General features: G+C 41.1%; 3 protein-coding genes and 1 pseudogene across 6 annotated transcripts; 1 reads left to right on the top strand and 3 right to left on the bottom strand.

Moving 5' to 3' along the window:
- Window positions 1-480: 480 nt before the first annotated feature.
- On the bottom strand, window positions 481-5,576 carry LOC121769874 (annotated as a pseudogene).
- Window positions 5,577-10,689: 5,113 nt separating this feature from the next.
- LOC121792590 (non-structural maintenance of chromosomes element 3 homolog) lies at window positions 10,690-12,677 on the top strand. Of its 2 annotated transcripts, none has more exons than XM_042190598.1 (6): window positions 10,690-10,848; window positions 10,952-11,210; window positions 11,562-11,714; window positions 11,814-11,919; window positions 11,986-12,100; window positions 12,543-12,677. In XM_042190598.1, the coding sequence occupies exons 1-6, from the start codon at window positions 10,801-10,803 to the stop codon at window positions 12,579-12,581; spliced, it is 720 nt and encodes a 239-aa protein (XP_042046532.1). In that variant the 5' UTR covers window positions 10,690-10,800; the 3' UTR covers window positions 12,582-12,677. The 2 variants fall into 2 exon arrangements, with proteins under 2 accessions (XP_042046532.1, XP_042046531.1); XM_042190597.1 differs by having other exon boundaries at window positions 12,500-12,677.
- A 91-nt stretch (window positions 12,678-12,768) lies between these two features.
- Window positions 12,769-14,513, bottom strand: LOC121792591 (protein transport protein Sec61 subunit beta-like). 2 transcript variants are annotated; one of them, XM_042190599.1, is made up of 2 exons: window positions 14,449-14,508; window positions 12,769-13,239 (listed from the first exon to the last, which is right to left on the bottom strand). In XM_042190599.1, exon 2 carries the CDS (start codon window positions 13,217-13,219, stop codon window positions 12,968-12,970), a length of 252 nt encoding a protein of 83 aa, XP_042046533.1. In that variant the 5' UTR covers window positions 13,220-13,239; window positions 14,449-14,508; the 3' UTR covers window positions 12,769-12,967. The 2 variants fall into 2 exon arrangements, 1 of the variants encoding a protein (XP_042046533.1); XR_006048901.1 differs by lacking the exon at window positions 12,769-13,239 and adding an exon at window positions 14,029-14,146 and having other exon boundaries at window positions 14,449-14,513.
- A 5,499-nt stretch (window positions 14,514-20,012) lies between these two features.
- On the bottom strand, window positions 20,013-22,763 carry LOC121792589 (F-box protein At5g51370-like). Of its 2 annotated transcripts, none has more exons than XM_042190596.1 (2): window positions 21,240-22,763; window positions 20,013-20,699 (listed from the first exon to the last, which is right to left on the bottom strand). In XM_042190596.1, the coding sequence occupies exons 1-2, from the start codon at window positions 22,442-22,444 to the stop codon at window positions 20,432-20,434; spliced, it is 1,473 nt and encodes a 490-aa protein (XP_042046530.1). In that variant the 5' UTR covers window positions 22,445-22,763; the 3' UTR covers window positions 20,013-20,431. The 2 variants fall into 2 exon arrangements, with proteins under 2 accessions (XP_042046530.1, XP_042046528.1); XM_042190594.1 differs by having other exon boundaries at window positions 20,013-20,702; window positions 21,240-22,762.
- Between the last annotated feature and the right edge of the window lie 2,936 nt (window positions 22,764-25,699).

Genomic DNA, 25,699 nt, shown 5'->3' with positions numbered 1-25,699 from the left:
TAAATAGTGACATAAATTATTATCCATATTTGGAGAATAGTATTGCACATTAATTAAATATATACATATATAACGTGGAATATTGTGTGCATGTATATAAAAGAGGGAGGCGCACACTTTTGTAATATTATTCCGGACATTTTTAATGTATTTTAATTTTGTAGAATGTTTTTATTTAAATTGAATAATGGAATGGTGGACCCTTGTGCTCGTCCTTGCGGAAGAGCACGGATGTAGGTGTTCTTGCCTATGAGCAGACAGAAAAAGCGGGGTCGGACCCACAACCGTGCTCGTTGGCAAGAGCACGGTTGTGGATGCGCTGAAGTTCATGCTCATGTCCAAATCATTTATCTCACATTCTTTCAACTCAATTTGTATAGAAGTGGACTGAATCAGGGTGATTTTTTAGTAGTTTTAATATTTTAATTAAATATTTCAAGAGTTTACATGATAAAAATATAAAAGGTTGAAAATGTAAGGTTAATTAAGACATGAATAGGCCAATGTTTTTTCCTCCATCAACTCTTTTGCATTGATGTCCATCTTCTCCCTCGAAAATTCGTCGATTTTGAATAAAATTCGTCGATTTTTGAATAAAATCTATCGCTTATAATTAATGATGAATAAAATATTATGAACTTCGACAAAATTGAAATATTAAATTTGATTTTAGTTTCTTGAATTTTGGATTCAATCTAAACATTTTAAATCCATATCATTAGGAGTGATTTGGTTTTGCATTTCCAAAACAAAAAATTTGATTTGAATTTTATATAAAATACTTATGATTAGGTCCAACTTTGAGGCAGAATTTAAGATAATCATTAACAATTATACTAGATTACAGTAGAAATTAAATATGGATGATCACCAAATTAATTTTATTAACTGCAGTCAGTTTTACAAACACTCATAAATAAAAATAACTACTTTAATAAAATTCAGGCCAATTTTGTAACTCTAAAAACAATATTTTGAATTACCTCATTTATTTGTATTTATAGGAAATTGTATATCACGTAGAAATAAAAGAGACATGTAACCTTATACGATCCATTGTCCGTTGTTACAAGTAACCGGGAAAGAATAGACGAGGCCAGCCGGTATGCCATAAGATCCATCAGAACACACCCCCATCGACACCCAACTTCCCTAAAAATAATCCAAACACACTATTTCTTAACCATGGAAATCGAGAGAGGCAGTGCAAGAATAGCTAGACATTGTAGGTATGCTGATACGAGGGTACTCGTATCGGTTCCGGCAGCACGAAGTCGCCGGAGAAGGGTTAGGTTCGTTCGCGGGATCCTCCCGTCGAGCAGCCTAGGGTTCTCGGTCAATTAGGGTTTGACGAGATGAACTTGCGGAAAATAAAGTATAATAAAAGATAAAGTAACGATAAAGGATAAACTGGATTGATATTTCTTGAATGAATGATTCAAAAGATAACAAAGGCTCCTATTTATAATACTCCCTAATAACCTAACTTAGTGATCAAGAAATAAGAAAGATATGCTAAATCAATAATATATAAAATAATAGAGATATGAGAATATCTTGTAGATATACTCGTATCATATGCAGAGAATGTATTGATTTTTCTTATTTCAGTATATCAAAGTGTATACAATTGTGCTTTTCTTATAGGAGAAGAATATCTCTATCTAAGGAATAAATCATTCTACTCTTAATTACATATCAATTACATATCTTCTATTCCAAGATATACCAATTAGGTAATATCCTCTGATTTCCTTCCTTGTATATCTTGATATGATTATATTCCTTGTTTAGTTTGACACCCCCTTCAAGTTGAGCAACGGTATTCCTGATGTTCAACTTGCCCAAAACTTCCTTAAACACCTTGGGATTCACTGCCTTGGTGAGAATGTCCGCAAGTTGTTCTTCTGATCTGACAAAGGGAAATTCAGTAGTTCCTTCTTCAAGCTTCTCTATGATGAAATGTCGGTCCACCTCCACATGCTTAGTCCTATCATGTTGGATTGGGTTTTCAGAGATACTAATTGTTGCCTTGTTGTCGCAGAATAACCTACTCTTCCATGTGGGAGGAAAACCGATCTCAGTTAGGAGTCTCTTAAGCCACATGATTTCCATCAGTCCATTTTTCATCCCACGAAACTCCGCTTCTGAGCTGGACAGGGCAACAACTTTTTGTTTCTCGCTCCTCCAGGTGACTAAGTTACCTCCTACAAAGGTAAAGTATCCTCCAGTTGAACGCCCTATCTACATGGTTGCTTGCCCAATCAGCATCATTGAACCCGTCGATTTCTAGATCTTCTTTCTTTTCTAGGAACACTCCATAGCCTATAGTTCCCTTCAGGTATCTCACTATCCTCAAGGCTGCTTCCATATGATCCTCTTGAGGTTGGTGCATGAACTGGCTGACTATCCCAACAGCATATGTAATATCGGGTCTAGTATGGGAAAGGTAGATTAGCTTTCGATTCCCAAAAATTACTTCAATGCTCCTAGGTCCTTCATTTCGAATTCTCTGAAAAGGTTGACCTTTAGTTCTTCAATTTCTTCCACATCATCTCCAGTAATTATCATATCATCGACGTAGATAATCAGGCACGTCACCTTGCCTTCTCTCTTCTTCAAGAATAGTGTGTAGTCAGAATGACTTTGCTTAAAGCCATACTTATCCATCGTCTGACAGAACCTTCCAAACCATACCCTTGGGGACTGTTTTAGTCCATACAGAGTCTTCCTGAGTCGGCAGACTTCTCCGTTTCCAAATTCTTCCCCATATCCTGGTGGAACCTCCATATATACTTCCTTGTCTCTCTCAAGTTCCCCGTGAAGGAAAGCGTTGGTAACATCGAACTGATAGAGCTGCCAATCTTTACTTGCTGCTACCGACAGTAGGGTTCGGACAGTGTTCAGTTTTGCAACTGAAGAAAAGGTCTCTGCATAATCAACCCTGTACACTTGAGTGTATCCTTTAGCTACCAATCTTGCCTTATATCTCTCGATTGAACCATCGATTCGCCTTTTAATAGTGAACACCCAACGACACCAGACTGGCTTCTTCCCTTCTGACAACAAACATTTTTTCCAAGTTTGATTCTTGATGAGTGCATCCATTTCTTTCTTCATGGCTGTTCTCCAATGCTTGTGCCGCATTGCTTCCTCAACTGATTGAGGTATTTCCTCCTTCTCATAGAGTGCAGTCTCAAATGCTCTTGCCATTTCTATGAGCTGTTCTTGGACCATGTTAGGAACTGAATATCTTGTCTTTCTTCCCTTCCAATCTAGGGAATATCTCCTCGGGGGGATTCCTTGTGTACTTCTTGAAGGCAATTCATATCGTCATGTATCTCCGTTAATTCTCTTTCCTCACTGTTTTGGATAGTCTCATCTTCCTGTCTCATATTAGTTACAATATTCGTACTATCTTGAGGAATACTATTGCAATCAGAACTTGTTACCTCAGGATCCGAGATCGAGTCTGGCAGTTCTGGAGTGGCATTTAGCGCCTCGTTTTGTATAGCAGGAATAGTGTCTCTCTTGTACCACTAACTATCTCAGATGGACTGACCTCAGTGACTGAGTCTGGATTGGACGGATGATTTTGGGAATTTTTTTCTTCCCAAGTATCCCGACGGGCTTCTCTCTCTCCCCCTTGGTTGGTGGAGGTGTGGTTTACTATATAGGAAGGCAACCAATTAGGTGAGTCGTCTTTCGGTTGGTCTGAATGATTCTCCCCCTGACTCTCGGATTGGTTGTAAAAATATTCTCCTTCAACGAAATCACAGTTCATGGTAGTGTAACAAAGTCACCCCCCCCCGTTATCGGATCTAAGGATTTGGATGGTCTGTTTATATTGAGCTTGTATAAGTGTATAAAATTGAGTAAATTTCTCAAAAACTTGTGATTTTGCTTTTAAAAAAATAAACCCAAGCCCCAAACAACAAGAAATAGCGAATACCCAAACCCCCAATATATCATGGAAACCGAGAGATGCAGTGCAAGAATAGCTAGACATTGTAGGTATGCAGAGAATGTATTGAGTTCTCTTATTTCAGTATATCAAAGTGTATACAATCGTGCTTCTCTTATAGGAGAAGAATATCTCTATCTAAGGAATAAATCATTCTACTCTTAATTACATATCAATTACATATCTTCTATTCCAAGACATACCAATTACGTAATATCCTCTGATTTCCTTCCTTGTATATCTTGATATGATTTTATTCCTCGTGTAGTTTGACACTATTTACAAATTACAAACTACTAAACCAAAAGAACAAGAATGATAAGAAAGACATGCATACCTTAGGAGTTCCAAGAAGCCAATCACGCATATGATCACAAGCAGCACTCGCAGCAGATAGCGCGCTCGACATTTTCCTTGCTTTGATAATCGTCGCGCCTCTCTGCTGCACCCTCGCCACGAACTCCTCTTTCAACCTGCCAAACAAACAAACCGGCCCAACGTTATTCACTACTACCTTAAAAAATAGTCTTATTTCTTTTTTTCCAATTTGGGTAGTCTTCGTTTAATTATGGTAAGTTTTTCTCTTACTAGGTGCGTCTGATTTTCCACTAATAATAATTGAACCATTTTTTTTCTTTTTCTTTTTTCTCTTATTTTATCAGTCTTGTATGAAAACTATCAATACTAATTTTATACCAACCATTTGTCATCAGCAATCAGTTATCTTGCGGATTTCTCCCCTGAGATGGTGTTGACGGTGGCGTGAGTGGCGTCCGGGTATTGGGAGGAGGTGTGGTTCCCCCATATGACCACATTCTTGACATCACCCACGTCCACGTCCAACTTCTCCGAGATCTGCCCCAATGCTCGGTTTTGGTCCAGTCTCGTTAGGCACGTGATGTTCTTCTCCGGGATCGAATGAGCAAATTCTTTCAAGATCAACACGCTTGTGTTGGCCGGATTCGCCACCACCAGAACCTGCATTCACCAGATACCAAATATTTGCATCCGCCAGGAATTAAGATTAATTTAATTATCACAATTACTACATACCTTGCAATGAGGAGTCGCGTGTTGGTCAAGAGCGGATGCGTAGGCCTTGTAGATAGAGACGTTCTTGGACATCACATCCTTCCTCTCCATACCTTCCTTCCGATGGAAGCCGCCCACCATCACCGCGATCTCCACGCCACTGCACGCCTCCACCACGTCTGTCGTGGCCACCACACCTTTGAGAAGGGGTAGGGCGGCGTCGATGAGCTCCATTTTGACGCCGTTGAGAGAGTCAGCCGCGGCTTCGATGTCAAGCATGTGGATGATCACTGGCTGATCAGGACCCAGCATTTCCCCTCTTGCTATCATTTGAACCAAGGCATAACCTATTTGACCTATTATGGTATCAACAAATATCAATATATTATCTTCGTATCATAAAAAACAATCAATAATGATTGTTTGTTCATTTTAACATGCCAGCAGCGCCAGTGACAAGGACAGTGACAGGTTCTTTCCCAACATCCAAGAAACTCCAAATGTGTCTAACAATTTTCCTTGACAAGAGCACACACCCCATAACAACAAGAGGCGTTTCCAATGACATAAGTTGTTCCATTTTTCCTCTCAAATGAGATGGTTCAATAAAACTATAGTTTTAATTTGCAGCAATTCTTAAACAGTATATAAATAGGAAAATTAAGGTGGATGGGGTTGCTAAGGCCATCCACAGTGGGGTGGACGATAGCGCGCCCGATGCTATCGTCCGCCACTGTGGCTCCGCGGACGACGGACGATGCGTCGTCCGCGCCCGACGCTTAGTCCGCGGTCGTCCGCGCCATCATCCGCCCACTGTGGGTGACGCGGACGATGCAACGGGTTGTATTATTATTATTTTTTTAAATTAAAAAATTTTGTTATATATATACCCCAGCTTCACTTTTCATTTGTAACTTTTCGATTAACTTTTAAACTCTCAAATTACGTTATAAAATGGATTTCGGTGAATACTCAAGTCCTAGTAGCCCGATGTTTGGAGATGGTGCACGGTGGCCGGGTACACAACTTGGTGAATATCGGTCGTTCGACGCCAACACGCAGTACCATCCGGACTTCAGTACGGATTCGTACGGTCTCTCCGACATGGAGCCGTCTCCAACTCGCTCTGCCGCCGCCCCCGCCGACGCCGCCCCCGCCCCGCCAGAAAGAAGCGGACCAAGCACAGGGCGCACAAGTTGCCACCTCCGACAACTTGTGAAGAGTACGCCCCCGGCCATATGGACTACCAGCCGGATGAAACCCTCGTCTTGGCGAGGTGTTGGGTAGATATATTGGTGGACCCGATATTCGCAAACAACCAAAAGCAGCTCACGTACTGGGAGCGCATCGCCGAGCGCTACAATGAGGCGAAGGCGCCGAGCGCGTACAAGCGCCAACGGGAGCAGCTCCACAAGCACTGGGATCAGGTGAAGAAGCAAGTCAACCTGTTCGCGGCGGAGTACGAGAAGTGCTCGAGGGATCAGGGAAGCGGCGAGAGCTTGAACGATGTGCGCGATGGAGCGTTGTTGTCGTACCAGTCCATGTACGTCGACTTCAAGCATTTCAACGTCTGGGCGGTCTTGAGGGACAAGCAGAAGTTCCAAGGCAGAATTCTGCACACCGGTGCAGCGAAGAGGACGAAGACCACCGACACTGGTGGTTACACGACCAGCGAAAGCGGAACTCGTCCGGTGGACCTCAACCAGACGTGCACGGAGGAAGAGACTTCCGGCACACCGATGTCCTCCCGGCGGCGTCCCATAGGCGTTAAGGCTGCGAAGAACAAGGGGAAGGCGAAGGCGACATCCTCCTCGACCGCCGCCCCCCATTGCCGATCCTAACACCGACCCCTACCCCGACCCCGACGACACTTGCCTACGCGGATTTGGCAACGGCTTCGATGGCACGGACGTTGTTGGATACGCACAACGCCCTTATGAAGTGTACGGATCCGGCCAGAGCTGAATTCCTCCAAAGGTTGATCGATGAGTTGAGCCGGAAGTTGGGGCTTTTGTATGATAGTCAATTTTTTATTTCTAACCCGTGTAACTTTTTTTTATAATCAATGAATTTTTTGTCGTTCTTAGTTAATCGTTGTATTTTTTCTAAGTTTGCATTTATATATTTGAAAATATTTAAATTAATTAACAAAACAATAGTAAAATGCTTAGGGCGCCACTTAGGGCGCCCCTTAGGATGCCCCACTGCTGGTGAAAGGGGAGGAGGATAAAATGCTGACGTGACGGTGCATAGGACGGGCTTTAGGGCTCCCCACTGTGGATAGTCTAACAAAAGAAAGAGCAAGACCAAATCCGAAAGTCATGTAAGAGTATAACTTCTCGTCTTACCAAAGAAAAGAACATCATGTGTTAACAATAAACATGCAAGAGGGGTTTCTGCCAATTGCCATCTTGCATATATTCAAATTCAATATTGAGCCCCTTCATTATTGTTAGTATATTAGCCTCATCCCCCAGATTGCATCATACATATATTATTGTTGAATTCTTTGTGAAATATACTAAACATATTGAAAAAAGTAAATTTATGTGAATTTGAATGCTAAGGGCGTCTATTTGGTACGGGTCGAGTAGTGCCAAAAACCCAAAAACTATACTATGCTTTAACTACCCAACGGCACTTTTTTCTTTTGAGGCCATCCACAATAGGAATAGCCCAGCCATAGCCCAGCCACTGCCACATCAGCAGGCACTAAAAATCCTCCTGCCACATCATCAAAACAAGCAAATAGCCCAGCAATAGCCCAGTCATAGCCTAGCCACTAATATCCACATCACTATTAACAAATATATACAAAATGAAATAATTAACAATCACACAATATGCGAAATTTAATTTACGAGACATATACGGGAAAAGTTTAATAATACTATTAAAATTTAAAAAAGTACAATAATTTAAAAAATACATTAATTAAAAAAAATATATAATAATAAAAAAAAGTACATAAATTTTTAAAAAAATACAATAATAAAAAGGAGTGACAATTCACTCCTCGTCTCCGTCGTCGCCGCCTCCGTCGCCGCCGCCACCACCGCCGCCGCTGCCGCCGTCCTCCCTCCGTATCGCCTCCAACTCATCCTGCAGGCTCATGAGCAAGGTTTGAAGCACGCTCTTCTCCACGGGATCCGTCGCCACCCGCCATTCGGTCATCGTCTTGATCAACTGGGCACCTGTCCCCATCCACTTCCCACAGGGATCGCCGGAGTTTGTGACCCGCTACTTCTGGAACTAGGCTCGTTGTTGAGATCCATTTACCGTTGTTGATCTTGAACAGAAATTAAGATAGAGAGAATACTCGTTAAAACAAGTGGTGCGAATGAAAATGACGAACAAAGCGCGTATATATAGTGTTTCGAAAAAAAAAATTTATTTTTTCGCGCTAGGCGGTGCGCTGGGCGATCCGGGCGCTGCAATAGCGCCGAACGGACCGCCCAGCGCACCGCCCAGCGCCACGCGACCGCCCAGCGCTGCGCGGTTTCTCTCTCCAATCGCCCGCTGGACGGCTGCAATAGATCGCCCAGCGAACCGCCCAGCGCCGACGCTCGGCTGGGCGGTCGCTGGGCGCCTATTGTGGATGGCCGGAATAAAATGTCATCAATTAAGCAAAAGAGAAAAATGTCATCAATTAAGCAAAAGAGAAAGTGGACTAATTTTTCAACATAACATGAGTTGGGCCTTCCCGGCCTAGCCCAAGTGGCCATTGGTTAATGGGCATGGACTAGATGTAAGATGTCCAGTAAATAAGATTCATAATATAAATATATATACATAAATCATTAGGAGTATTTATTAGTTAGACCATCCACAATAGGAATAGCTCAGTAATAGCCCAGCCATAGCCTAGCCACTGCCACATCATCAGCACTAAAAATCCTCCTGCTACATCATCAAAACAAGCAAATAGCCTAGCAATAGCCTAGCCACATAATATCCACATCACTATTAACAAATATATACAAAATGAAATAATTAACAATCACACAATATACGGAATTAAATTTACAACACAAAAACAAGAAAATTCACTAATATTAATAAAATTTAAAAAGTACATTAATTAAAAAAAATTACATAATTAAAAAAAACTAACGGCGGTCAATCCTTCGCGCCCATAACTCTTCAATTAAATCCTTTTGGAGTCGAATATAAGCCGTCGTTTGGCGCATGTCGGCATGTGCTTGTAGGAGGCCGGCTTCATCGTGAGGTACCCCACTCCGTACGTTGGGGGCGGCCACGCCGTGGCTTGGACCGGCTTCATTATCGTCGTTGACCCAATTGGTCAGTTCGCCACCTTCATCTTCGACAATCATGTTGTGCATGATAATACAGGCGTACATTATATTAGCAATGCATTGGACATTCCACAAACGCGTTGGACCCTTAATTGCCGCCCATCGAGACTGGAGCACACCAAATGCGCGCTCCACGTCCTTGCGCGCCGACTCCTGCCGTGCCGCAAAGTAGGCCTTCTTATCATCTCCTGGGCATCGGATCGTCTTCACAAAGACGGGCCACCTAGGGTATATCCCATCCGCCAAGTAGTAGCCCATATCATGTTGGTTGCCTTGGCGACTAAAATTATGGCCGGACCGACGCCCTGGCACTGCTCGTTGAAAAGTGGCGACGAGTTGAGGACGTTGAGGTCGTTGTTCGAACCAGCTATCCCAAAATACGCGTGCCAAATCCAAAGCCGGTAATCAGCTACGGCCTCCAGGATCATCGTGGGATTCTTTCCCTTGTAGCCGGACGTGTAGAACCCCTTCCAGGCTGCGGGACAGTTCTTCCACTCCCAATGCATACAATCTATGCTGCCTAACATACCCGGGAACCCATGCTGACTCCCGTGCATCCGCAACAGATCTTGGCAGTCTTCGGGGGTAGGCGTTCGGAGATACTGATCACCGAATACTTCTATCACTCCCAGACATAAATTCTTCAGACATTGCAGGGCAGTCGTCTAACCGATGTGGAGATACTCGTCCCACATGTCTGCCGCGCCTCCGTAGGCCAACTGCCGGATTGCCGCAGTGCACTTTTGAATAGGTGTGTGGCCGGGTCTGCCAGCCGCATCGTGCCTGAAGCGGAAATACAGATATCGAGACTCCAATGCGTTGACAATACGCATAAACAGGTCCCTGCTCATCCTAAAACGACGCCTGAAAAGGTTGGTGTTGAACCGAGGCTCCTGTGCGAAGTAGTCTTCGTATAGGTGCTGATGTGCAGCTACGTGATCCCGATCAATCACACTGCGGCGGTGGACCACTGGGGGAGGTCGAGGTATCGCCGGCTGCAAGGCCCTTTCCATCCATTGGTTTATCGCGTTGGTCGTATAGGCGTCCAACGCTTCGGCCATTCGACGTTCGTACTCCTCAGCATCCCCTCCGCTACCACCACTACCACCACCAGCGTTACTCATTTCGCGTTGTTGCTCTTGTACAAAAATTAAGATAGAGAGAGAACTCGTTAAAACAAGTGGTGCGAATGAAAATGACGAGCAAAGCGCGTATATATAGTGTTTCGAAAAAAAAATTTTAATTTCGCGCTAGGCGGTGCGCTGGGCGATCCGGGCGCTGCAATAGCGCCGAACGGATCGCCCAGCGCCACGCGACCGCCCAGCGCCGGCGCTCGACTGGGCGGCATTGTGGATGGTCTTATAGTGTGAGTTAATTAATAAGAGTCGGGAAATAATTTGGCGCTCTCCACTCTCCACAAAAAATATCAGCACAAAAAATTTCAATTTTGCTTGGAAGACTCGCAATTAGGGTTTTTGATTCACTACAATGTCTTACGCTCCTGAAATCGCCTCTCAGTTTGACATACCTGACCTTGTAGGTTCCCGTTGTTATGTTTGATTCAGTGATGTTGGTGAAGGTTACCATCGCTCACTTTCTCGTCGATGCTAATGTGCATATCTTTTTCTCTTTGACGCAGGAAAAGGATAAATTGGTAGGGGAAGTGATCCGCTACATCCTCTTCAAAACCGAGCAAAATTCAGGCTGTCCAATTAGAAGGGAGGAACTGACTCAGTTGGTTACGGCTAAAGGGTATAAGCAGAGAAATTTTCCTTCTTTTGTAATCGACGAGGCCAAATCCAAACTCTCTTCAATCTTCGGCTATGAAATGAGGGAACTTCAGCGTTCTCGGCCTTCGGCGGCAGCCAATACTGGCCGTGCTTCGCAATCACAACAGTGTGAGTTTATTTTGTTTTTATTGAAATGAGAAATGTCGCTCACGTGTTTGATTATTTGCTTGGTCATTTTGCTTTGTTTAGGAGCTAGAATTTCTGAAGGATTATAAATGTTATCTTTGCCCTTATAGTTATACTATAGGAACCAGAGATGACTAACAGTGTTCTTTAGTAGTAGTAGTATAGCACTTATATTCTCTTGTTTTAAGGTGGAAAAGGCAAGCATGTATAGATTAATGCCTAAGTTGAGTCTTCCCTTTTTTAGCCTTGGTTTGCAAAGGTAGCCTGTCATCAAGGGCTACTGATTAAGGTGGTACACTTTTAGCCTGATGGTTCCTTTTTTCTTTGTTGCAGCTGTTGGTGATGCAAAATCGTATATAATCATAAGTAAGCTGCCTTCTGATGTCTATGGAAAATTTGTAGAGGATAAGAGTTCAGTGCATATGTCAGGCTTAACTTTTGTCGTAATTGGGATAATTCATTTAGCAGGAGGCAAAATCACAGAAGGTGTTGCTACTTCCTGATTCAATTATACTTGTGTTGATTTGTTGTTTAGATTTTTTCAGTTATCATACTAAAGAATTGTTTTGGTTGCAACTCTTGAAGAAAATCTTTGGCATCATCTAAAGCGCTTGGGATTGCATGAAAATGAGGAAAACCATCCAAAATTTTCAAATACCAAACAGGCGTTAGAAACACTTGTCCAGCAAAGGTGATTGTTAGAACATTCTTACAGAGTTTGGTTGGCCTCAATATCTAATCTTGGTATTGTGAGCAGATATTTGCAGAAAGAAAAAGTTAATGGCCCCGAAGGCAACATTGTGCATTATGAGCTTGCTGAGAGAGCTCTAGATGCGCCTATTTACGACAAAATCAAAGAATATGTTTCTCAGGTGAAGTATAGTAAATTCCATTGCCTTGTTTTATTATGTGTATATTTCATGTTTTCTATTTTTTTTTATTGGGGCAAGCTAATCCATATCCTTCTTTGGGGCATTGCATGAGCAGTAAAAACTCGTTATTTTTAAGGTCTTACCAGTAAATTATTAATCAATTCAAGCAGCTATGAAATTAGGAGGCAGAATAGTCTGAAATTGTCTGATTTTGACAAGCTCTTTCAAGTGTGTTAATGGATGCAATTGCAGAGTTGATTTATCTGTGATTGTCTCCATACCTATGTGTTTATGGGAATGTCAATATTCATGTTCTGTGTTGCTCGCCTATCCAGCATTGCTGTTCTAACCAGAAGATTTTTAAGAGATTAGGTTTCCTTTGTTAACGCTGATGTGCAGTTAACGTTCTTGATGATTTCTGTGCTGCATTATTTCTTGACAGATGGTGCAGAAAGATGCAACGCCATTGGAATATGATTAGATATCTCCTTTTGCTCCGGCTGTACATGGGACAAGTGTGCTATTTGACGAGACGTTTTGTGTATAAGCTTGAACTGTAAGTGAGTTCTTCTGGATACTGGTAGAGTTTGTTGGATTGATTGGATGGTTGATGAACAATGTCATTAGATATGTAGCTGCTGCTAGTATTGAGAAAAAAAACCTTGATCTTGTCAATAGCATCTGTTTTGCGGTCAAATTGCACTGGATTTGTCAAATACATGTGCAGTGGATTCATGTTGAACATTGTGACAAATCTTCTTTATGCAAAATTTTTGTTTTTCTCAAAGTTCACCAAAATAAATTTATAAAAAAACAGTAGTTTTTCCACGCCCAGAATCCAGTATGTAGACCAACAGCACATTCTACTTACTCCTTGCGGACAAAGTAGAGCTTGCCCGCAACATGAAGTACAGCAACAAAAGCTATGAAACCAATGCTCATCACAAGAACAACGTTTGGAGAAATCTTAAGCCCCGGGGCATCGTCTGTATAAAACTGTAGCATGGTCCCACTAGTTCCACCACCCGCTCCACCTCCACCTCCACCTGTTCTCCTCCTCCGAAGATTAGCTGCAGCAGCAGCAGTTCCTCGTTCGGGAGCAGCTCCACCTGTTGCCATTTCTGCACCCAAAATAAAACCTTTTGAACCAAACTGCATGAGAGTTAAAACTAGAACAGATAAGACCATTAAAGAATAGATGCCAGAAAGAGGAAAATGTAGAGCATGTGAGATACGTCAAAAGAAATCAAATTACTAAATGAAAAGCAAGAACGCAAAGTATCAAAAGCAATCAGACGCATTCGACGGCATTCCTATGCACTTCCTACAACAGAAGCAATTGCATATCTTGAAACACATTTCGAAATCCAAGAACTGAATGAAGCATGAACATCAAATGCATCATGGGAAACTTTCTGTAGTTCAGGTTGCTAGGTTGATGTATATGCTTATAAATTCTCACCTAGCGAGCAAGATTAACCATAACTGATAAAAATAACCCTAAACTAAAAACACATTGGTAATTCCCCAGATCAATCTGAGATGAGGCATTCATTGGTATATACTCCCTCCGTCCCGCACTACTCGCACTTATTTCCTTTTTGGGCGTCCCAAGTTACTTGCACTCTTTCCATTTTTAGTAAAAAATTTCACCTACAGCCGTCATTTTTGACTTTCCTATACACTCATTCCTTAATCTCCGAGCCGAAAAGGAAATGAGCAAGTAGCCCGGGACGGAGGGAGTAGTATATACCATACACTCAAATGGTAACAGAAGGAAACACATAAACAAGACAACAGAGCCGTGTGCTTCAAGTCTGCCATTAAAGATTTATTTCACATAAATTCAAGGTTCAATTTTGAGCAATCCTATTACTGAATTCAAATTATAGATAGAACTGATTAGCAACGAGGTGTGTTTCATTTACTTTAAAGGAGTGGTTATAATTCAGATTCTGAGACGAATTGGAGGAACTGGTTCCCACTCCAAAACAACACAACAGGAAAACCAGTGTTTCAACTGTTTGACATGAATAAACAAAAGCCCTGCATAATCGATCAGATTATCAAATAAAGAACGGGAAATGCAACAGATCTGACACGAATTTACCATAAACTTCCGGAATCCTATCTTCAGAACTGAGAAACGAAACAAATCATATAGATCGATGCATTGCAATAATCATCAGATCACAAATACGCATAACAAAAGTATATCATCTGAAAAACCAGATAGATGAATTGCTGGATTATATTCAGTCAACAATTTAAAATCAGCGTAGAGAATAATAGTCGGATGAATAGGTATTAGATAAACAAGATCTGCGCATGCAATTCTTAAGAGCTACCTTTCGCAAGTCGAAGGCGGAGAAATAGTTGAATTGGGGTTTCTCTCTTGGTTTCTGAATTTCAGATTGGAAATTGTTTTTGTAAATAACACGTCAACGTTTTATTTATCAAACTAACACACACAATTCAGTTAGTCATAAGGGCATCATTAACCCCGGTTTCAGGCCCAAGTCCCTTCCACGTCATCATTTCTCTACAGTTGCGACACAGACCCCAACTGCTCTAACCCTGCAGGCCTTAACCCGGGCCGCAACTAATAAATGAAATTATTCACAACTTCAACCTATTTGACTCGTAAATGCAATACGTTGAACAATAAAAACCGGGAAATTGCATTGTTCAGTAGAAATTAACATTACAAATCCTAGAGAAAGCAAATTAAAAATACAAGTCATAGAAACCCAGGCCACAACTACTACTTCTTCATTTGGGCGTGAAGGTAGGTGATAATCTCACGGTGCAACTCGAGATCGAACTCCGACATCGTCGAGGTATCCCTCGATGTCAACTCCGTCAGCTTGCTCATCCGCCATGTAATACTCATCTCCGACAAAGAGTCGAACATCTTATCCAGAGACGGATTGATCGGCGGTGGCACCATAGCGGAGTTGCTCGCAGTTGCCTTCCCATTTGCTTTTCTCTTTGCCGCCTTTGTTCCCATCGGGCGGCTCTGAATGCTAGGAGAGGAGCCGAAGACGTCGTCGTCCGTCACGTTGAGGTTGATCGCCGGACCTCCTTCGCTCGAAGAGTAGTTACCGGAGGCGGAAACTTTGGTTCTCTTCGCCGCCCCAATTGCCGTCGGCTCGGCACCGCTGGTGTACTTCGGGCTCTTCTCGACGAGCTTCCAAACGTCGAAGTACTTGAAGGCCTTCTTCCCGTCAGCGAAGAACGCCTCATTCGCCTTCTCGACGAGGTCTGCCTCGCTGTGCCCGCTCGGCCACATCCGGACTACGTTGGCCACTTTTCATTCCACTTGCTCATATCCGTTTGGACCCGACCCCAATGCTTGCGCAGCTTGACGTAGCTACGCTCGATCGACCCTTTAGGACGCCCAGTGTTATACTTCTCAGCAATCCGCTCCCAGAAAACCTTGCCGGACTGCTGGTTGCCGATGATAGGATCCTCGGTGACGTCGACGTAGTTCCTCGCAAGCCACATTGTCTCTTGCAGACTGTATTTCTTCGGCCCATCCTCCTCGCCGACCTTGCCCTTGCCCCGCCCTTGAGCGGACTCCATCTCACTGATCTCGAACTCTTCGGTGTTGACCGGTGATGTTACGTCGACGTTGCTACCGACTTCCGGACTAGGCGTCGACTGCGATGGTGGCGATGCCGGTATGTACCAATTGTTCGAGTTGACGAACTCGTCCATCTGACGTTCATCGATGTTGAACCAATCCATTGACGCCGAAACAAAGGGTATAATAGAGGATTGAAATGGATAATGCACGTAAGAATGATGCACAATAGTCTCGTATTTATAGACACAAAATCGAAAAAAAAATTGGGGGGGACTTGCGGCCCGGCCCGAAGAGCATGTAACGCTGGGCAGGGACTCGCGGGATGCGGCCCATGCCCGATTAACGCCGGCCAAGCCGGGCCGCGGGACCGTCACCGAGCCGCAAATGCGGCCCCGGGACCGGCCTGGGCCGTGACTCTCCTCCATCCAACGGGTGGGACGCCGGGACTCGCGTTTTGCGGCCTTGCCTCCCTCGTTAATGATGCTCTAAGGGCATCATTAACCTCAGCCCGGTTTCAGGCCCCAAGTCCCCTCCACATCATCATTCCTCTACAGTTGCGGCCTAGGCCCCAACTGCTCTAACCCTGTAGGCCACAACCCGGGCCGCAACTAATAAATGACACTATTCACAACTTCAACCTATTTTAAACGTAAAATAAAAAACGCCGAAAATTTTATAACACGGAAAAGTTAATTTCGATCGAAGATTGAAAATTACAACATAGAAATTTTAAAACACAAAATAAAAAACATTAAAACATAACGTCAATGCTGGAAAACGTTGGTGCGAGTCCAAATTTCTTCGATTAGATCGGCTTGGAGGCGAGTGTGTTGTTCCTCTTGGCGCATTGCAGCTGAACGGGCCATGACATTGCGGATGTCGGGAGGAAGGCCCTGCACGGGCGTGTCGGTGACAACGTAGTCACTCCCAGTGCTGGCGAGCGGATCGTCGCTCCACAAAATGACATTATCTTCCTCGTCCTAAACAATCATGCTATGCATTATGATACATGCATACATGATGTCGGCGACTAGTGACCGCTGCTAACCACGGGCAGCTCCCTTCACATTAGCTCACCGTGCTTGGAGGACTCCGAATGCACGCTCGACATCTTTCCGAGCCGCCTCTTGCCTTTGGGCAAACAATGCCCTCCGATCCGTTGTCGGACATGTGATAGTCTTCACGAACACGGGCCATCGAGGGTAGATCCTGTCTGCCAGATAGTATCTCATACTATACCGACGGTGGTTGGCCGTGAACTCTACGTTCGGCGCTCGCCCGACACACAAGTCGTTGAACAATGGAGACTCGTTCAACACATTGAGGTCGTTGTTGGACCCCGCGACACCAAAGTAGGCATGCCAGATCCACAATCGTTTGTCGGCAATGGCCTCCAACACAATCGTGGGATGTGTGCCCTTGTGCCCGCTATTGTATTGTCCTCTCCAAGCCATTGGACAATTCTTCCACTGCCAGTGCATACAGTCGATGCTTCCAAGCATCCCCGGGAAACCGTGGGCCCGCTCGTGCATGTCGACCAACTTCCTAACGTTGTCGGTCGTTGGCTTTCTCAAGTATGTATCCTTGAATGATTCGACGACTGCCCGACAGAATTTAGCTAGGCACTCCCGTCCAGTATGCTCGCTTACATGGAGATACTCATCGAACATATCTGATGTAGTTCCGTAAGCGAGTTGACGAATGGCAAGCGTGCATTTCTGCAACGTCGATATACTTTGTCGGCCCACAGCATCGGTGGTTTGGCAGAAATACGTGTCACGAGCTACAACTGCGTTGACAATGCGTAGGAACAAAGGCCTCTGCATCCGGAACCGGCGACGGAACATCTGATCACTCCATTGCGGATCTCTAGAGAAATAATCCGTGAAAAGCCGCAAGACAGCTTGTTCACGGTCTCGGTGAATATACATCCGGGTACATGGTACCCGGGTTTGTTGTTCGTTCCAAGCTTGTTTAGCAGCTTGGTAGCGTTCTACTTCGTTGTTGATTTCTTCTTGGATTGCTTGTACCGCCTCTGCTAACAACCGGGACATTTGAGATTCGAATAATATTTGACGAGGAGGAATTTTTTCGAATTTTAGGAAGAGATTTGAAGTTGAAATGAAGTTGAATGTGTATGAAAATGGATGGAGTAGTATTTATAAAAAAAATTCGAATTTAAAAAAAATTGTTGCGGTCTGGCCCGAACACGAAATAACCCTGGGCCGGGCAGCGTTGCGTCACGTCCCGCACCAATTAACGCGCGCATGGGCCGGGCCGCGGGACGGTCACCAGGCCGGGAATGCGGCCCCGGGACCGGCCCAGGCCGTGACTCTCTCCCGTCTAACGCGTAGGACGGGCCGGGACTCGCGATTTGCTGCCCGGCCCGTAGCGTTAACGATGCTCTAATGCAACTTTTTTAATTCATTATTTTCTTTATTATTTAATTTTATATTTTCTGTTTCTTTATTTTATAGTAGTACTAATTTTACGATTCAGCCGACAAAGGACAATAGTGAATTAAGGCTGAAGCTCTATAGCGTACATGTACCTAGGATCTCGGGGAAATCCGAAATCTATGAGCAGGCAGAAATAGTTCATTAAATTTAGAAGGTTGGATATGAAATTTTTAATCCGATAAAATTACAATTTGAATAGCCCACACTTAATCAATCCACAACTCAAGTAGGGCTGACCGTAACTTGATCGGTAGGCCAATCCGATGAATCGGACCTAGATACAATTTTGTTCTGCCTTTTTTAACAACTAATTCAACATTTCATTAATAAATTTTATAATCTAAATAATAAAATAATTATAAAGAAAATTAACTTCCATTTTATGTTTAATACAAATATATAGTACTACTGTATTTTTAATAATATAATAATAAATAAATAAATCTTGTAATTCAAATTTACTACTCCTATAAGATTTATTTTGGATTCTAAAACATGTTTTAAAATTTCTCAAAATTTATTTATGTTTTATTTTATGAAGCAAACCTTAAATTAATATTTAATTATGTTTAAGTTTAAGCATATATATCTCAAAAATATCCATTCTATAAATATGACTATTTATCATAATTATGTATTGTACTCCCTCCGTTCTACAGTAGTAGCGTCATTTCTCGTTCTGCATTTGTTTTTAAAAAATTATATTCACAATGTCCCATTACAAGTGATCAACTTTCCATTTTGAATTGTCACACTACAAGTGATCAATTTCCTTCTTTAACTAAAAACAAAACTTCAACTATCTCTTACTTTATTCTCTCTCTTACTTTATTCCTTCTCTCTTACTTTATTCTCTATTTATCTCTTTTACTTTTTCATCTCTCATACTTTATTCTTTCCACTTTAGAGCATCCACAGTGGGGAAGACGATAGGCCGCCCGATGCCTCGGGCGCGCCATCATACGCCACTGTGGGTGCGCGGACGATAGGGCATCGTCTGAGCCATCGTCCGCCCACTGTGGGTGACGCGGATGATGGCGCGGACGATGCAACGCTTTTTTATTTTTTAAATTCGAAAATTTTGTAGAGTATACAACTTTTAATTCGAATACCTCCAGGGATTGATCGATGAGCTGCGCCGGAAGTTGAGACTTTTGTAGAGTAGACAACTTTTTTTCTAACTCGTGTAACTTTTTTTTTAATTAATGTAGTATTTGCCATTTTTTAGTTAACCGTTGTGTTTTTTTAATTAGTTTGCATTTAAATTAATTAAAAAACAATAGTAAAACCTATAGGGTGCCCCTTAAGGCGCCCCACTGCAGGTGGAAGGGCAGGAGGATAAAATGCTGACGTGGCGGTGCATAGGGCGCGCCTTAGGGCGCCCCACTGCTGATGCCGGATGCCCTTAACTCAACATATATCATTTTATTAAATCTCGTGTCCAAAAGAAAAATCCATCACTTGTGGTGGGACGGAGGGAGTAGTACTTAATAAATAGTTAAGGTGTAGAAAGAGTAAAGTAAAAAAAATAATGTAGATAAGAGTTCTCTATATTATTCTCGATCTTAGTTTACTCTTTATTTACTTTAAGTTTATTATCATTTTTTTCCCAAAACAAGTGCAGAAGATGAAATATGGAATAGAGGGAGTAGCATTTATTTTAGCAGCAATAACCCGAAACCCAAACATTTAGTGTCAGAGATGAAAATTTATAACCATAAAAGCATTTGATTAGCCCTCAACTCGAACAAGTTTGACCAAAAATCAGTTGAGCTGAACTTGATTGACATCCTAAAACAGATATCAAGATTTGCATGAAACAATGTCAAACAAATTACAAAAATACAAGCAATCAATAATCACATTTTGGGAACAAAAATAACTATTGTATTCATTTATAAGAGAAATTCATACAGCTTGAATAGGCGAATACAAAGAAGCTATGCCACCAACACAGTTATCATGGACTATGCTCTAAAGTTTCAGTCTGCATCTAAAAGTCCATCACTAAAATCCATCTTCTCAACACCTAACTGTTCTACACTATGAATGGGAAAATACACCACAAAGGATAAAAACTGTATCAGGTTAAAGTGGCTAACCAAGTTTACAGAGCGTATTTGGGTTACCGGAGATCTTCATATGGGTCCGATGTACTTTATCTTCAACAAGCGCCGAACCCAATTTTTTCGACACCACCTTGAAAAGTTGTATTAAATACAAAATAAAATGGATATAAGCAAATATGTGACGTATCGTGGTTAGATCAGCATTTGCTTGTCGTCACTTCCATCTTAGAGATCTACTGCCCTTTTGTCCAATACCTGTACCAGCAAGGCTAGCAGATAGGATTGACCGGGAATCCGGCTGCCACTTCAGCTCTTTGAGAATGGAAAATAAGGTCGCTAGTTCTGCGGTTATTTCACTGTCTTTAATGTTGTTACACGAAACTACTCTGAGCATATTGAGCTCCTTCCAAGATAGAACTACGGATTCTAGTCCCTGTGTTGTCAGTAACGAGCATCCTTCCAGTGAGAGAGATCTTATGCTCCTGCTGTTAGAAATTAGAATGAGTATGCCTTAACCATTCAATTACTAACTGCTTAAGCAAAAAGAGTATTTTTTTCACAATATATCTTTTTGGAGGATACTCATCATCTACAAAATCTGGGGATGAGCAAAAGTTCCAGTCAATCATAGTTTTTTTAATTGAAGAACGGTTAAGTTTAAGGAAGTTTTTACTGGACAATAAGTTTCTTACGATATGCAGTCAACAATAAGATTACTCCGAATTTGGAAAACTGGATATCCTATCTTAACACAGTGGAATATCAACAAAAATTATGCATATTTTATAAAAAATTTCAACTATGCCCAACTACATATTTTGGAAAAGATGAGCAGCTTAGTAAAATTGCATCACGTTTTTGTTTCTTCAATGTAGGCAGATATTGATTCTACTTATTTTTTAGATAGTAGTACTAGTATCCAAGCCAAAGTATTTGAAGATAGTGATGTCATAAACAGACACATTAAAGCATAGGATGGTATAATTTTGTTCTAGGTAAGAAAAGCAAGAGTTGATTTATACCTAAAAACAGTGGCAGAAGTAAGGATACTGTCATCCAATCCCCAACAGTCCTCAAGAACCAGCTCTCTAATCCTCTGACACACTACAAACAACGCCTTCACACCCTGCTTGTCTCGCATTTGGCACTTCCTCAAATGCAACTCTTCAAGCATCATACATGATCCTAAATGCTCATCTAGTCCGGGGTTTTCATCAATATTCTTACACGACTGGAAACTCAAACTCTTCAAGTTCCTACAGTATGACAAGGCCGACAACCACCCTCCTTCCATCCTATGATCACATATCGTTAACTCCTCCAACATCTGGCAACACTGCCCGATTGCCTTGATACCGTCATAACTCCCCTCACATCCCACCAGCTCAAGCTTCACTAGTCGGCTGCATCCTTGTGCCAATATAGTCAATCCAATATCAGAAACCACAGAGCCATAAACACCATTAATATTACCATTCAATTTCAAAATCTGCAAATTCCTGCAATTATAGATCCCCCTCAATGACATATCACCACAGTTATGCAACTCCATCTCCTGCAACAACTCACATTCCTTAGCCAAGCAATTTAGCCCTTCTTCACTAACATTCATCAACACTACTCTCCTCAAATTCTTGCACCCTTCAGCTAATATCGCTACCCCTACATCGATAGCCTTCGACTCAACAACATCCCCCTTCCTAACGAACAGCCCTTCACCATTTTCCAATGTCCCCGAACTCAGACGAACCTCAATCAAGTTATTACTCAACAAAATACCAGAATTTCTAGCAGATTTAATACAAGCCGGAACTAAATTAACATCTTCTAAATTAGGAAAGCGAAAGCTCATTCTACCTGACTCCAAAAACTCCCAATCAATTAACTTAATCGACTTAACCAGCTTCCCGCACAGCCCGCACCACCTCCTGCAAACCAATGAATTCGCAATGTGCTGCTTCCTGTCATGAATTTTACCCAACACCTTCAGCAGCAGCTCATCCGAGAGAAGAGCGGTGCAGTCGGCGGCGGCGGGAAGATGGTTAGGGTTTGACGCATCGGATTCGGGTTCAGACTCGGAGTAGGGAGAGGTTGACCCGGATTGCGAGACGGTGCGAGGGCGCAATTTGAGGAGAGCATGCTTCAATGCGTCATCCGGGCTGGGAATCATCTTCTTGTGGTTGGAATTAGGGTTGAAGATTGGGTCTTTTCGAGGCGAGGACGACATAATCAGGGGTTAGGGTTTCGGCGCCGCCAAAACCGAAAAGCATCGGCGGCTGGAAGTTATCGTTGCAACGCAGCGGTCAACGCACCAGATTTGCAGACATATCCGCGTATGTAAAGGAAAGCTCGGCGCTTGTGTATGGAACTCAACTCTTCTTGCTTTTGCTTCTTTCTACTTTCCTGCTTGCTGCGGAAATTCAAGAGTTAATTATTTGAAAATTTTGTTTTTTCCAGATGAGTTATGAATTATGAGCCTATTATTACTGGTGAGTAGATTAGATATGTGGGACGCATAATGTTCATGGTGTGCATATCCATGTCTGACTTCTTTTTAATTCTATTTTTATTCAGTTGCCATTTGCATAGAAAAATTGCAGAAGATAAATATTTGGGTGGATTTGGATATGAAATTAGTGGTGATGATAAAAGTGCAGTTTGCTTATTTGATAGTAGTACTAATTTTTAAATACTAGAATATGTAAATTGTCATTTTTTACTTTAGGATGAGAGCAACTGGCTTTAATTTCTAGACTCCATTTTATTTTTTATGTTTATTTAAAATTCTATTAGACTACAACATACCCAAATATTTTTAGCTAATTCCTTAATGTTCAACCAAATAACATTGTCTGTTATAAAATTGGGTCAATTATAATCCCATTTTTAACATGAAAAAATCAATGTACTTTAATTGCCAGATCGTTAAAATGTCGTTGCAGTAATTTCTATTCACGAGTTATAATTTGAGAAAAATCGGGTCCTAAATCCTCGTCCCAATTGAAATATCTCCGCAAATTGCAATCCACTGTGAGTAAGATTTAGTAGTTCTTTAAGCAGTCAAACCTATTCTTGCATCAACAAAAAAAAATCAAGATTTCAAGAACTCAATACAACAAGATGAATTCTTCGTATTACATCGTCCATTAATCCTATTTTCCAATAAAAATACGTTCCTAAAACGAAATCTAGACTTTGAAATTCGATTATGACAAAATCCATTGTCGGCATAAATTACAAAAAGAGGTTTAGGTGAAAGTAATTGATTACTTGTCATGGTTTTGACAAAAGCATTATAGGCCAGAAAAAATAAGGTGCTCAAAATTTGTTTATGTCTCTTGTTCCCACCACAAAACTGATAATGGTACTACTCGTACCATTTTAATTGGCCCACTTATATCACACGGTTTCGTATTAATTTTTGCAATATGAAACACCCACTCAATTTAATTGCATAATGTGCACATTGAAGCTCATTCTAATTTGAATAAATTAGAATAAATAAATACATAAATGTCATGTCTCGCAGAAATTTATGAAATGTTAATACCTCTAAACAATCGATTTATTTAGCAAAAGATTGTTGGTAATTATAAAAAATATTTATTACTTCTGATCACTTTTTGGTGGATAATATTTTTACCCATATTGAAATTCTAAAAAAACTAGTAATAGCTTTTAAATGAGAAATTTTGGAAAAAAAAAAACAAAAGCAAACAAAATAGGCAAGTTCCATATTAGACACTACTGTAAAAATAGGATTCATGGTCTTTAGTTCTTCCTTGCAAAACACACACTGAACATTGTTGACTCTGGTTAGCTTGAATGATAAACCAAATATGAAGTTGGGCTGGCGACAGAAAAGGTTTCTTCAAGCCAATCATCTATGTATAAAAGTTGAATCATCTTTGTTTTGTTTGAGAGCAGATTAATAGTAAAATTTAGACACAAAGAAAACAGAAGAATTATAAAAAGATTGTACACTTGTATCACTCATGTTTACAGTCAGTCATAGAAGTATGATTCATGACTAATAGAATGTCGCCAGATAATTCCACTTCTCAAGCAAAGAGACGTTTTCTCCACATAAATCTCCAAATCAAAACACATCTCTCCCAAATACCCATCTCATTAATATAATCATCCTTATGATTTAATAACCTGAAGAGTATGGAAACTAACTATTCTTCAAACTCTTATCACTTGCCCAATAGTCGTGCTAGAATCTCGTTCGAGTATTCGAATTTCTATACTTACCACTTCGTGATTTTTTTTATCAACACTTTGAAAGTTTGCTATTCGCCCCCATGTGGGCTTAGAGCTCATTTCTTCCAACTCCAATAAGGTTACTAATATTTTGATTGGACTTTACGATTCATTCCCAAAATATTTTTGGGCTCACCCATAGCGCCACCACCATTTGAACAATAAGGAGACAGTTTTGAATGAAATATTTATATCAATTTTTATATATTAATTTTGTAATAAAATATAAGTACAATATGTTAGTAGTAGTATATAAAATTCACTAATATTTTGTAATAGTATAAAAATGAAATGAGACACTTTTACCTGCTGATGGTAGAAACAATAAAACTCAGTCTTGTTGGAGGTAGTACAATTTTTTGTGTTCATTTTGTATCTATATGTATAGGGAAAAATTGCCAAAAAACTATGAACTTTAGTCCAATCCAAACTGCGAAAAAATGGCCATAACTTTAATCCCATAGCAAAAAAATTCATCATGCTAAGTTTCTAAGTTTATCAACACAATATGTACATATGTAAAAATTAAATACATAATTGACTATATGTATTAAATGACATCGTTTAAATAGTCAAACATTTTGTTCACATGATATTTTTCGTTTGACCAAACTTTATTATTATTTTTTTCAATTCACCCATATTTATATTAGTCATTTTTGCGCCTAAATTTACTATGGAATATATATTCGCCAATCGCCATATTAATTTAGCAGTAAGAATATAGTATTTCAACATTCCAAATTTTAAGAGCGTAAATTTAGTTTATTTCCTTTTCTCTTCATTTGACTTAAATAGATTAATTTTAAAATTCACTCTTATTTTTTGAAAATATATTATAGTTCTACTTTCTTATAAAAATTCAGATTCGGATAATTATCTACATTAATTAAAGGCGTTTACATAAAGATAAAGCAGTTCAATCTATCAATATCTAAAGTGAGAGTTTTTTGAATGACCATGTGACACATTTTTGGGCTGGAAAATAATTTATTGGGCAAACAAAAGGCAAATATTATTGATTAAAAATTGATCCAATAAAAAAATGGCTTCACCAAGAAGTTAATACACTTATAAATACAGACACCATTAATGGAATCTGCAACATCCTAAAAAATTATACAATAGCCATCTTTGTTCCCCACTTTCTATCCTGTAAAAGTCAGGTCGAGGCCACTGGCTAATCGCCGGCCGTCGGAGGACAGGTGCACCAACC

Source organism: Salvia splendens, chromosome 2 (assembly GCF_004379255.2).
Source record: "Salvia splendens isolate huo1 chromosome 2, SspV2, whole genome shotgun sequence".
Classification (NCBI taxonomy): Eukaryota; Viridiplantae; Streptophyta; class Magnoliopsida; order Lamiales; family Lamiaceae; genus Salvia; species Salvia splendens.
Note: the sequence above shows the minus strand (reverse complement) of the source record. Positions and strands in the feature narration are given on the sequence as shown.